This window comes from Lontra canadensis, unplaced genomic scaffold (assembly GCF_010015895.1).
Source record: "Lontra canadensis isolate GAN:19392208 unplaced genomic scaffold, GSC_riverotter_1.0 scaffold84, whole genome shotgun sequence".
NCBI lineage: Eukaryota > Metazoa > Chordata > Mammalia > Carnivora > Mustelidae > Lontra > Lontra canadensis.
The window spans coordinates 5,637,568-5,649,740 of record NW_022631078.1 but is presented as its reverse complement, the minus strand read 5'-3'; the positions used below and the strand labels follow the sequence as shown (position 1 = coordinate 5,649,740).

Below are 12,173 nucleotides of genomic sequence, written 5' to 3'. Positions count from 1 at the left end.
AGGCTGGGTGGCCCTCGGCTGTGATGTAATTTCTCTGCTTGTATGGCATCGAGGGGGCACATGGGACTCGGGGGTGGGGCAGGGGGACCCACACAAATGTGCTCTCTACCCTGATCACTGTGCTGAGTACTGACATCCTTTGTCTCTGGCCCCGGGTTCTGGGATGTCCCGGGCACCTGGGAAACAGCAGCAGGCCAGCGGACGAGCTGCATGTAGGCGACATCTCTGACCCCACCGTATGTACTCACTGATCCCATCCCCGCCAAATACCAAAGCCCAGAGAAAAGTTTAAAGTCACCTAAGAAGCAAGAGGGAAGGCAAACTGACAGACGATAAGAAAAAAAAAAAAAAATCATTTGCCTTAAAGTAAAAATGCCTGGTTGTGGGAGAACATGGATGGAGATAGAAGCAGCAGCTCTGAAAGCAGACAGGGGGTGGCAGAAGGCTGGGGACCGTGACCTTGCTTGGCTCTGGTTTACTAAAACGACTGAGGCAGGGGACACTCCTGACAAGCCTTGGTTCTTCCCCAAGTTCCAACATGTAACTGCTCCTTGGGAGCTGTTACAAGAAGACAGCCCTCCTTCCGTGGATCAAAGCCCCTACCCATGTCGTGCGGCAGGGTTTCCTCTGCAAGCGGACCCACCAGCTAAAATACGACTCCAAATAAATACCCCTGAAATAGACCTGTGAGGTTATTTCTAGAAGTCCCAGAAAATTGTCCTACACATGATTCAATTTCTGGTGGGTAGGAGTCTTCATATGCGTATCACGCATGATTCAAAACAGGATCCCTGGGGCAAAGTTTCCACAGCATCGGCAGAACAAATGGAACAGGGCTCCAGAAGAGTCCAGACTGTCATAACTATTTTTTTTTTTTTTGGTATGAACCCGCCAAAGTTAGGTCATGCTCTCAGGATATAAGCTCAACAACACGGCAAACATCTACGACCAAGGCTCGTCCCCCCCTGCCTCAGGGCAAGGCCTTGGCTAGTTGGAGAATCTTCAGATCTTGTCCTAGAATCACCTTTAATCCGAGGGTACCATGTGCAGAATGATCCCCACTGTGAACTGAGAGCACCCAGCATTTTTTCTGCTTGTCATTGAACTAATTATGGTAACTGGTTCCTTTATCCTTCTCATATTACCGCCGGGCAACTCCTACCCTTCCTGATGGAGAAACTCATCTCTCTGTGTCTGTACTTCAGACGTGCTCGTATCCAAAACAGATCTTTTGGACATTCCACACCAAGCCCTGACTCAATTGTTGATTGATGGCATGTATCTTAAAAATGAAGAGACTTAAAAATTCATGTGGAAACTCAAGGTAAGTCCAAGAGTAGCCAGATCAGATCAATCCTGAACACAAAAATCTACGCTGGAAGACTCTCACTTTGTGACTGAAATACTCACTGTAAAGCTACGTTAATCAAGACAGTGGGATACGGGCATCAGGACAAATGGATCAAAGGAAAAGAGAGCCCAGAAATAAACCCACATATTTATGGCCAATGGATTTCAAGAGGATGGCAGGATAATTCAATGGGGAAAAAGAATGGTGTTTTCAACAAATGACACTATGACAACTGGCTTCCCACAGGCAAAACAATGAAGGTGGACCCCTGTCTCACACCATATACAAATTAATTTGCAACGGATCAAAAGTACAAGAGCTAAAGTATAAGTCTCCCCAAGTATCAGACCTAAAACTCTTACAAAGTTCTCAGAAGAAAACAGCTGTAAATCTTTGCGACCCTGGATTAGGCAGTGGTTTCTTTCTTTCTTTCTTTCTTTCTTTCTTTCTTTCTTTTTTAAGATTTTATTTATTTATTTGACTGACAAAGATCACAAGTAGGCAGAGAGGCAGGCAGAGAGAGAGGAAGGGAAGCAGGCTCCCCGCTGAGCAGAGAGCCTGATGTGGGGCTCGATCCCAGGACCCTGAGACCATGACCTGAGCTGAAGGCAGAGGCTTTAACCCACTGAGCAACCCAGGTGCCCCTAGGCAGTGGTTTCTTAAAAATGACACCCAAACCACAAGCAGCCAAACAAAAAAAATTGGTAAATTGGACTTTATGAGAATTAAAAACCTTTAGGCTTCAAAAGACACCATCAAGAGAATGAAAAAAAACAGCTCATAGAATGGGGGAAATCCCTTGGAAATCATATATCCAAAAAGAAACGTGTGTCTAGAGTATATGAAGAACTTTAAGAACTTTTATAACTGAATAATAAAAACAGGTAACACAATTAAAAAACAGGCAAAAGATCTGAATAGACATTTCCTGAAAGATCTACAAATACTCAACAAGCACAGGGGAAGGTACTCAACACCACTGGCCGTCAGGGAAATACAAACCCAAACCACCATGAGAACCCATTTCACACCCCCCACGATGGCTGTAATCCAAAAGTCAGAAAACAGCAAGGGTGGGCGAGGACGTGGAGAAATCCCACATGGCTGGCGGGACATCAAAGGGCACAGGCTCTTTGGAAAAGCAGACGGTTCCTCAAAAGTGAAAGCCAGCATAAGTGCACGATCCAGCAACTGCACCTGGCACACACCCGAGCAAACGGCACCTAACGGGACCGTTCATAGCATTGTTCTTATGACGTGCCCCAAGCTGGAAACCCACGCATCCATCAACCGATGAGCAGACAACCAAGATGTGGTGTAAGCAGACAGTGGGCTATCACTTGGTTGTCAAGAGGAATGAAGCAGTGACATGCACTCTGACATGGGGGAACCTTGAAAATACAACACTAAATGGAATAATAAGGCCTCATGTTGTAGGAGTCCACTTACGCCAAGTGTCCAGAACAGGGAAATCCATGGAGACGAAGTAGATGATGGTTGCCTAAGGCTGGAGGTAGAGGGAAAACGAGGAGTGACTGCTATGGGCTTAGGGTTTCTTTCTGGAGTAACGAAAATGCTCTGAAATTCATTGTGGTCGCACAGTTCTGGGATTATATGAAACACCACTGAACTGCTCACGAGGGGGTAGGTGTAGGACATGGGAATTACAGCTCAGTGAAGCCACTACTAAAAATGAAAAACAAAAGGAGGCAAGACAACACTCGGTTGGATTTACAAGAACTGTCCAGGCTGGAATCAAGCCCCACTGACGGGCCGAACCTCTGACCATCTCTAGGGCACGCTCCGTTGCTCAGGATCAAGGGTAGCTCTGTGTACCGACCACTGCAGCGTTCAGCTTCGTGGTGGTCTGCAAATGGAGGTTTACTGCCCGTAACTGTGGCGCAGAGGCCACAGCACGAGGGATGGAAGTCAGAGGCCCTGCTTCCTGGATCATCACGCCGCATGGGCTGCGCTGACCATGATCCCTAGGCAAGGACTTCCGACAGACAGCACAGAGACACGGACCCGTGGAAGAGGCATGCGGATTCCGCCGCAGACACACTGCGTTTGCCTTCCCACTCTGAGGAGGAGCCAAGGGGAGCAGTCGCAGTGCAAGCCCCTGAGGATGGAATCCCAGTGAAGCCAGGATGGCCCCCTGGACCCACCAGACCACCTTATGTGGGCGTGTGCGAATGTTTCCTTCAAGACCACTCATCCCGGGGGTGGGGGACAAGCCGGCTGTGGTGTCAGATGATGGGGTGAGACTCTCCCGGGCCAGCGGAGGAGGTGAGCGGTTCAAGGCTCACCTGTAGTCAGCAGAACCCTGGGTGCCGTGTGAAGACGAGAACAAGCCCTAAGGGACCCTCTGGGTATCTCCAGATGGATTTCTTTTTTTAAAAGATTTTATTTATTTATTTGACACACAGAGATCACAAGTACACAGAGAAGCAGGCAGAGAGAGAGAGGGGGAAGCAGACTTCCTGCTGAGCAGAGAGCCCGATGCGGGGCTCGATCCCAGGATCCTGAGATCATGACCTGAGCCGAAGGCAGAGGCTTTAACCCACTGAGCCACCCAGGAGCCCCTCCAGATGGATTTTATGGGTGATAAATTGTGCACTCATAATAGCACATTTACTTTCTGGATGAATCAAAGCAGTCACTTGGGAAAAATGCTGCGCGTATAGGAGCTAAACTACTACTAGGTCTTGCGTCCCTTATCTGGGATGGCTCAACTTACTTAGTCACATGCAGCACCTTTTACTGGGAGGGCTACTCATAGATCACTCAGAAGTTCCACTGTCCTTCTACCCATATCCCTTGGGAACACAGAAGTGGATTTTTCAGAACTTACTAGGAAGTCACAACTTACAGACCGTTGACTGCCGTCCTCGACAGAACCCCGGAAGTGGACAGCGCACCCAACCAACCATTTCCCAAGATTCTCAGGACGGGCAGAAGATGATACACTGGGACGACTCTCACCCAAGGCCACTGGAATAATTCTCCTTGACGTTTGCAACTACTGACTTCCACGCGCTCCCTGGAAGACCCCTGTTCTCGGTTCTTGGGCTCACGCTCTCCCACCTTATGTGTTTTAGGTCACGCACCACTGATCGGCTCCATTATGCTTCCCTCTCCAATAACTGGCCTGGATCTGGGCCTTGCTAGTGAGAATCACCATCTGAATTCTTTAAATCAGTCCTCCCATGTATTGCTAGGGAAATTGATGTTGAACAGCGGTATAAACGTCACACAAACCTTATTAACACGACATTGGCTGTGGACAAACCCAGGAATGAAGGAGAATGCCCATGGGCTGGGGGAGGCAGATTTGGCTATCTTGCAGCGTGGTGGGCTGGTTCTCACAACGACACCACAGACAAAATCCCTACAGCTCCACTGGGGTAGATCCCATGTGTTATATGGGATCTGGCTCGTCAAAGTCCCTTGGGACCACAGCTGACAGTTCTGGGGGGCTACTAGTCTATTCTAGGTGCATGGCTTCCCCAACCCCTCAGTGAACGAGGCCTTCTTGCAAACGATCTGAGGACAGAATTCCCTTCTGAGGGACGCGTATGAGCAGATCGTGGAGGCTGTTGGTCCCACCCCTTCTAGGAACGGGGCAGCTCCAGCGATCATCAGGAAGGTGTCCCTTGCTGTGTGTGCTAGAAGACAGCCGATGGTGTGGGGTGAGGGACATCCTGGACCAGGTGGACTTCCTAGGGCAAGCGCTCAGGGGAACAGTGAGACCTTGGATTTTCTTCTGACCAATCAAGGGGGGTCGTCACTGCCAGCCCTTCCCTTTGGACCTGGATTCACAGCAGAGGTGAGGGGAGACAATCCACATTGAGGTTACAAGGGAAAGCAACCTACACGCGGATGGCAGACTGAGGGAGTTGGTGGAAACAGTTTTCTTGGTCAGCCCTGGGAACTCTTGGGTCCTGGTTCTGGAGGGCCTTCCAGAACCTTTTTTTTTTTTTTTTTTTAAGATTTTATTTATTTATTTGACAGACAAAGATCACAAATAGGCAGAGAGGCAGCCAGAGAGAAAGGAGGAAGCAGGCTCCCCGCCGAGCAGAGAGCCCGACGTGGGGCTCGATCCCAGGACTCTGGGATCATGACCTGAGCCGAAGGCAGAGGCTTAACCCACTGAGCCACCCAGGCGCCCCCTTCCAGAACCTTCTAAGAATGCTCTAAGTCATCCTGTCTGTCTCAGTCTTCCCACATCTAGTACCCAGAATGTTAACTGCTCTATGTAGTCACCAAGGTCCTAGCAGATGACTTGGGAGAAACGGGATAAAATCACACTGACTGACAGTGACCAACAATCAGACTCTTGGTGCAGGGTCAGTGGCCGTGTGAGGACCCAGACCAGGCCTAGTGGCCGCTCCTGAAGCTCTGACTGAGGGAGGGATGACCGATAAGGTGCGGAGGACAAAAGCGCCCGTTCCCCTTATGCCCAGAGAAAGCCTGCTGGTCCGACAGCTTTGGTAACAAGTCTACACGAGACCCAGCACAACCTCATTGGTCGGCAGACACGCTTCTGAAAGCCAATCCATCCGTGACTTTCCAGGCTTGGAAAGTCAGCTAACAGACGGCAGATTGACTCAGTGCAGGCTCCTAAGATGGGTCAACCCATTCAGCCTTAGTACCCAGCATGAGCCATGCTCCTGGGACGCGCCCCACTTCAAGCTGCCTCTCCAGCATGGACAGGCTCCTTCCTGCAACTCAGGACGAGACCAGTGGTGGGCTTTGCTGGCCGGGACTGCCTGAGCAGCCCAGCAGTCCTTACTGAAGTAAGCAATACTTTCAGCATAAATTTTATATCAGATGCTAAGTGATGGGATCCATCCTTCGGTACTTCCACTCATTCACTCCACAAGTATTTACTGGGTGCCCACACTCGCCAGGCTCTGTCCTAGGTGATGGGGATACAGCAGTGAACGAGACCGGCAAAAGTCTCCGCTCCACTGTGGAGAGCAGGCATATGCTCTGTCTGGCCCCCCGCAGTACAACGGGAGAAGAGAAGATGAGCAGACAGCGACAGGGGTGAGGAGCCCTCCAGGCCAAGAGGGGAGCACCGGCGTGGCCATATCCGTTGGGGGTGGGCAGCAGCCTCAAGGGCACCGAGGCGGGCGGGCGGGTGGGTGAGGGAGAGGGAGAAGGCCATCAGGCCAGGGTCCAGCAGCCTTTGGGCCATTCTAAGAACTCTGGCTTTGCTTCCACATGAAGAGGAGTCACGGAAGGCTCTGAGCAGAGAGAGACACATTCTGAGTCAGATTCAGCTCTTGGGGGTGCCTGGGTGACTCAGTCGGTTAAATGTCTGACTCCTGATCTCAGCTCAGGTCTGGATCTCAGGGGCGTGAGTTCAAGCCCTGTGTTGGGCTCCATGCTGGGCATGGAGGAAAATAAAGTTTAAAAAATAAAATCGAAGGCTGGCTCTGGCTGCCCTGGGGATGTAAGGGCATGGCAGGGCAAGGATCTAAGAGCCATTTCAGGGCCGTGATCACAGCATCCACAGCAGGCCCGGCATGCAGTGGGTGACCATGTGTTTGTAGAACCAGGGAATGTGGGGGCTGTCCAGAACTTGGCCTGGAGCTGCACCAAGTTCTCCGGAGCCCATAGCAGAGGACGCAGGAACCCTGGGCTCACTGGGAGCTCCCCTCCTCTTCCCCTTCTGGATCTTGTGGGGCCGGTGGCCTGGGCAGGTGGTGGGGCTATGGAGACCCAGGGGCTCTGCTCTAGACCTTGATGCCACAGCAGTCCAAGCAGCCACCTCCTTTCCTCCCCCAGGTTCCAGGGCAGGACCAGGGGCAGATGGGGGAGCCGAGGCCTCTGTGCCCTCTGAGCTTCCAGCTCCTCCTAAGCCCACAGCTCTGGCCACACTGACCCTCAGATCCTCACCTCTGTGTCCCCCTCCCCCTGCAGGTCCATTTCTGTGCCTCTGGAGGACACCCAGAGTGCTCTCCCACCGATGTCCCCTCTTCTTCTGCAAGCCCTCCTTCCCGTTAGCCCCTCTCAGCAGCAGAGATTCCCTGCCAAGATCGCCTCTCCCTGCGATGCTCACCCCACGCTCACCCCTCCCTGAGAGGTCACTGCCCTTCCCATCCAGGCACCTGGTGGGAGCGGGGAGGCCAGCACCCAGGCCCTTCTTAAGGGGTCCCAGCGACGGCTCACCCCAGGGCACTCACCCACACAGTCCTTCCGGTTCCAGTGGAGCCGCCTCCCCGGGGGACAGATGCATTCGTAGCTGCCCTTGGTGTTGACGCAGCCCTGGTCGCAGCTCCCGTTGTTCATGCTGCACTCGTCCACATCTGGAAGTGCAGGCGGGAGGAAGGGCATCAGGGCGGGAGGCTGGCTGGCCGGGCAGGGCCACCCAGGACAAGAGGGCCGAGACTCCCCTGACCCTGCGGGCAGCTGGCCACACATGAGATGCAGACAGGCAGCTGCACCCGTCACACGCAGGAGCGCACACCCCCGAGGCTGATGGACACAGACAACAGCCCCTCGCCATCCCCCAGCGGTTTGCAGAACTCCTGCAGCTGCATCCGAACTGGGAGGAGGGCAAAAGGCAGCACAGAATTCAAGTGGCAAGCAGGTCTCGTGAGGCAGGAATTGCGAGTTCTCTCTTGCTGGGGCTTTGGATAGGCATTTTCCCTCTGTGCAACGCGCCCCGGGGTGACAGAAGCCACCTCCAACCCTTCCCTCGCTGGCTACCAGGGAGCCAGAGCACCCGCTGGAGACGGGGAGACGGACTGGGCCAGGCTCATGCAGGGATGCCGGGCTCTCAGCGTCTGGGCGGCCGGCAGTTTGGGAGCGGCAGGCCCAGCGGAGCCAGTGCCCAGGTTTTGGGGTCCTTCCAGAAGAATCTGTAAGCCACCCCAGGAGCCCCTTCCCCCGAACACCAGCTGTGTTCGATCACTTCACGTCTCATCCTATCTGACCTCCACGACTGCCCAGCAGAGGGAGTGTGGTCACAGGAAATGACACCCTAGGACCTCGCGGCCATTCTTGGCTCCCCCACTTTTCACCTGCCAGGCCCACACACCTCCAAGTCCCATCATCTGTAGCTAAACACTTCTAGAAACTTCCCCTTCTCTGCACACTTCTCACCCTGCCCGAGCTCAGTGGCTCTGACTCCCATGCCTGAGTGGTCTCTCTACTGGTGCCCTGGGTTCCACTCTCCTAAACATGTGGCAGCTAGAGTGATCTCATGACCTGAACATGCGCATGTCACACCTCTACTTAAGCCCTCCTTCGCATTAGGAAGAAAACCCAAGTCACCTGCAGGCCTCACACAGCCCTGCTTCCTCCATCTGCACTGCGCACCACATTCTCCCTCCCTCCCAGGGCTCTCCCTGCTGCTTCTGGGTCCCTCTGTGCTACCTCAGTGCCTTTGCATATGCTGATCCTTCTGGCATCCTTTCCCTCATCTTGATCTAGAAGATCCTCCTTTAGGAACTCCAACCCCCTCCCCGTCCCCCGTCTCCATTTGCAGCCTTTCTCTGTCGTCACCCTCTCCCACTGGGACGAATCCTCTGTGGGATTCTGTGTAGTGGCCATTCCCCGTTCTGGACTGAGGTTCCCTTGCAGCTGCCATTTCTGGGGGTCTATGCCCACAACCTGGCCTGAGGCCTGCCACCTAGCAGATATTTGCCACTCCCCACCCCCGTCTTCCCACCTTTGCTCTCAGCTGAGCCCCTCTGCCCACCAGAACCTGGCCTTGCTTTAAAGTCCCTTCCAGGCCCTCTGGAGTCAAGGTCGGGTTCAGGGTGTGGGGTGCAGCAGAGGTGGCCATGCGGCCAGGCGCGTGCCTCAGGGGGGAGGTGGCCCTGGCGGGCGGGCTGCAGACCTCCGCAGTGGGTCGTCCCATAGAGCGTGTAGCCGCGGTGACACAGGCACTGGAAGCTGCCCGGGGAGTTGATGCAGATGTGGTCACAGGTCCGCTCGAAGGAGCACTCGTCGATGTCTGTGGCCACAAGGAGACAAAGTGCAGAGAGGAGTTTCAGGGTGCGGTGGGTGGGCATGGCCTGTCACTCACGCAGTCTCTCAACACACAGCTGCACACAGACAGTCCCGGAGCCCTGAGGCTTGGGGCACAAGCCAAGTGGATGTCGGCCTTCCGGTCATGGCCCGATTTTCCAGTCTGTCTCCAAAAACTTTACATTTCTGGGTTAGAAGCCATTTCCCATCTCTTCGGGAGGAGGGCAGGCTGGAAATACTCTGGATACAAGGTCTGATGAATTTTTGTCATTTTAATATCTCACATTCTATTGTGATCAGGACGAGTATTTAATCTACATCTGTAGGAAATTGAGAGGGGCTTACTTGAGGAGACAAGTGAACTGGGACACAAAACCAGGCCTTTGGGAGCCTGACCACAGTGTGTTTTCTAGCCACTCCAAGAGGTCTCTTGAGAAAACAAGGAAAACAGCTCAAAGAGAAAATGTATGGGGGGGTGATATGCTACCCATAAGGGATAACAAGAAAGCCTTGATGGTATATGAAATTTGATTCTGAGCTTCCTGGCAGCTAGGATAAAAAAGGAAAAAGGGTCACAGAGTGCTGTTACTGGAAAGGAGGAAATGAACAGCATGCTCATAGAAGACAAGTCTGTCCTGGCCGTAAATTCTGAGGAAAATGGCTCTCATGGGACAGCTGATGGGGGCTCCCAAGGGCAAAACAGCCACTGACCCACCTTTCCATGGGCACAATTGTTGGAGGTCATTCTTTGAATATATTAGCTCATGGGACTATACACGTTGATGATATACGTGTGTTTGTAATAATTCTAGCACAAGGAAGGAATCACACTGGGGTGCTCAAAGGAGGATGTGATCCCTCCCAGCAGGGGAATCTGGGAGGATCTCCTGGTACTGGTGGCACCTGGACTAGACCTTGACGGTAAGACTAGCTTGGAAGTAAGGAATGGAAGTAGGGGAAGGGCACTCTGAGCAAATGCCAGGAGGGGGCAGCACGGGGCCTCCAGGGAGTGGAGAAGACTGGCTGGAGCCCAGAAGCAAAAACGTCATGGCCCCCTCCTCAGCGGTGGCCCTCCGGTCCCACAGGGCAGCTAGGGGTATAAAGTCAAGGGCCCTCCCTTAGCCCTCCACAGGACTTGGCAAGGCAGTTGGAGAAACTAAGTCAAAGTGCAGAGGAGTCTGGAGACGTGACGTGCTCCCAACGGCCCCGCGTGCTAAGGGGAGAACAGAGCCAGGAGACCCACAAGAGAGGAAGAGGCCAAGTCAGGGAGGAGGCTTGGGTCACAGGAAGCGTCCAGGACAGGCTGACCCCAGAACCCCCTCACCGGTCTTCTGCTCTTGCCTTCCTCGGTGTCCTTGGGAGAGCACATCCCTTGGCCCTGAGGGCTAGTCCCGAGCGGCACAGATATGCCGACTCGGCCATGTGCGGTCAGCCACCCCTCTGGGAAAATGCCTATTCACCAGTGTCTCCTCCCCCAGGAAGCCTTCCCTGACCTCTCTTCCCACTGCCCATCCTCTGGGCTCTCACTGCATCCTGGATGACTCCTGGCTTCGGCCCAGACCTCACACCCTGCCTCTAAGGCGCCCAGGAACCCTAAGGACTGCGGGAGAGCGCCTGCAGTGTGCCAAGCTGTCCACCAGGTGGCGGCAGCCCACCTCCGGAGCCTCTGGAGGCACCAGGAAGGACGGGGTGCTGGAGCTGACGAGCTCTGCCACCGGCTCACTGTGGCACTGCGCCCTGCCGCCCTCCCTGCACATGCACGCGCGCGCGCACACACACACACACGCTGATGCGCCTCCAGGCCTTAGTTTCGCATCCATTAAAGGGGCGAGTTGGACTGGGTGACTTGAGAAGGTGGAAAGGCCAGTGGGGGCTGGCACACCCCGGCCTTTGCCCCCCCCACCCCCACAGGTGCCCGCGCAGGCCCGGGAAGGGCGGGCAAGGCCGCCGGGGGCGCACGGGGTGGGGCTCACCTTGGCACGTCCGCTCGTCGGTCAGCAGCTTGTAACCCTTCCGGCAGCCACACTCGAAGCTGCCCACGGTGTTGCGGCAGAAGTGGTCGCAGCCCCCGTTGTTGGCCAGGCACTCGTTGATGTCTGCGGGGCACCCAGCGGGCAGGGCGAGGCGAGTGGGCTGGGCTGCCAGGTGGCGGGGCCCCTGCCTCCGTGACTCCCTGCGCCCGCTGGCGCCCCGGCCTCCTCCGGTCCCCGCATCCCCATCAGAGTGGCCCAGGGGCCTGACTCCCAGAAGCAGGGGGGAGGGCGGGAGCCTGAGTTACACTGCCACCTGCGATTTTGTGAGCCTGGGCGGCATTGGTGGCAAAGAGGGGAGGGAAGTGATGGCTGCTGTGCGGGACAAGATGACAGGGATGGGATCGGGACGACACTCGGGGAGGCGGTGCAGCCTGGAGCGGGCCGGCTGCTTCCCCATGGCTGTGACCTGGGGTGAGCTACTGGGCCCCGGAGCCTTGGCTCCCCTGCCTTGGAAGAACACCATGAGGAGCCGACGAACTAGCGGTCCAGGGGTGCTTGCGCTGAGTGAGCTCTCAGTCCGCAATCTGTGGGATTACCGCCCATTTTATGATGGGAGACGGAGGCTTGGGAAGGTGACCGGTGTTCCTGGGCTGGCTGGTGTCCCCCTCTAATGCCGCTTGTTGGTCTGAGCAGTTTCTAACAGGCTGTGGCTGGACCCTGGGACGTCGCCAGGCCTAGCCCCATGCAATAAATGGCCCCTCCCAAGCAGCCTGGCCAGGTGGCCTCTGCTTGCATATCTCTAGTGATGGGGGGCTTTCTCCCTCACAGCATGGCCTGCTGTGGGTGCATCACAAACGTCCCCCCGA

General features: G+C 54.8%; 1 protein-coding gene across 3 annotated transcripts in view; it reads right to left on the bottom strand.

Moving 5' to 3' along the window:
- The window catches only part of SCUBE1 (signal peptide, CUB domain and EGF like domain containing 1), a 133,677-nt gene that overhangs the window by 17,080 nt on the left and 104,424 nt on the right, over positions 1-12,173 (bottom strand). For all 3 annotated transcript variants that reach the window (XM_032882823.1, XM_032882824.1, XM_032882825.1), the window contains 3 exons: positions 11,308-11,430; positions 9,204-9,320; positions 7,543-7,665 (listed from right to left, as the gene is read on the bottom strand). In XM_032882823.1, the coding sequence (XP_032738714.1) occupies positions 7,543-7,665; positions 9,204-9,320; positions 11,308-11,430 (363 nt within the window). The remainder of the gene's footprint in view (positions 1-7,542; positions 7,666-9,203; positions 9,321-11,307; positions 11,431-12,173) is intronic.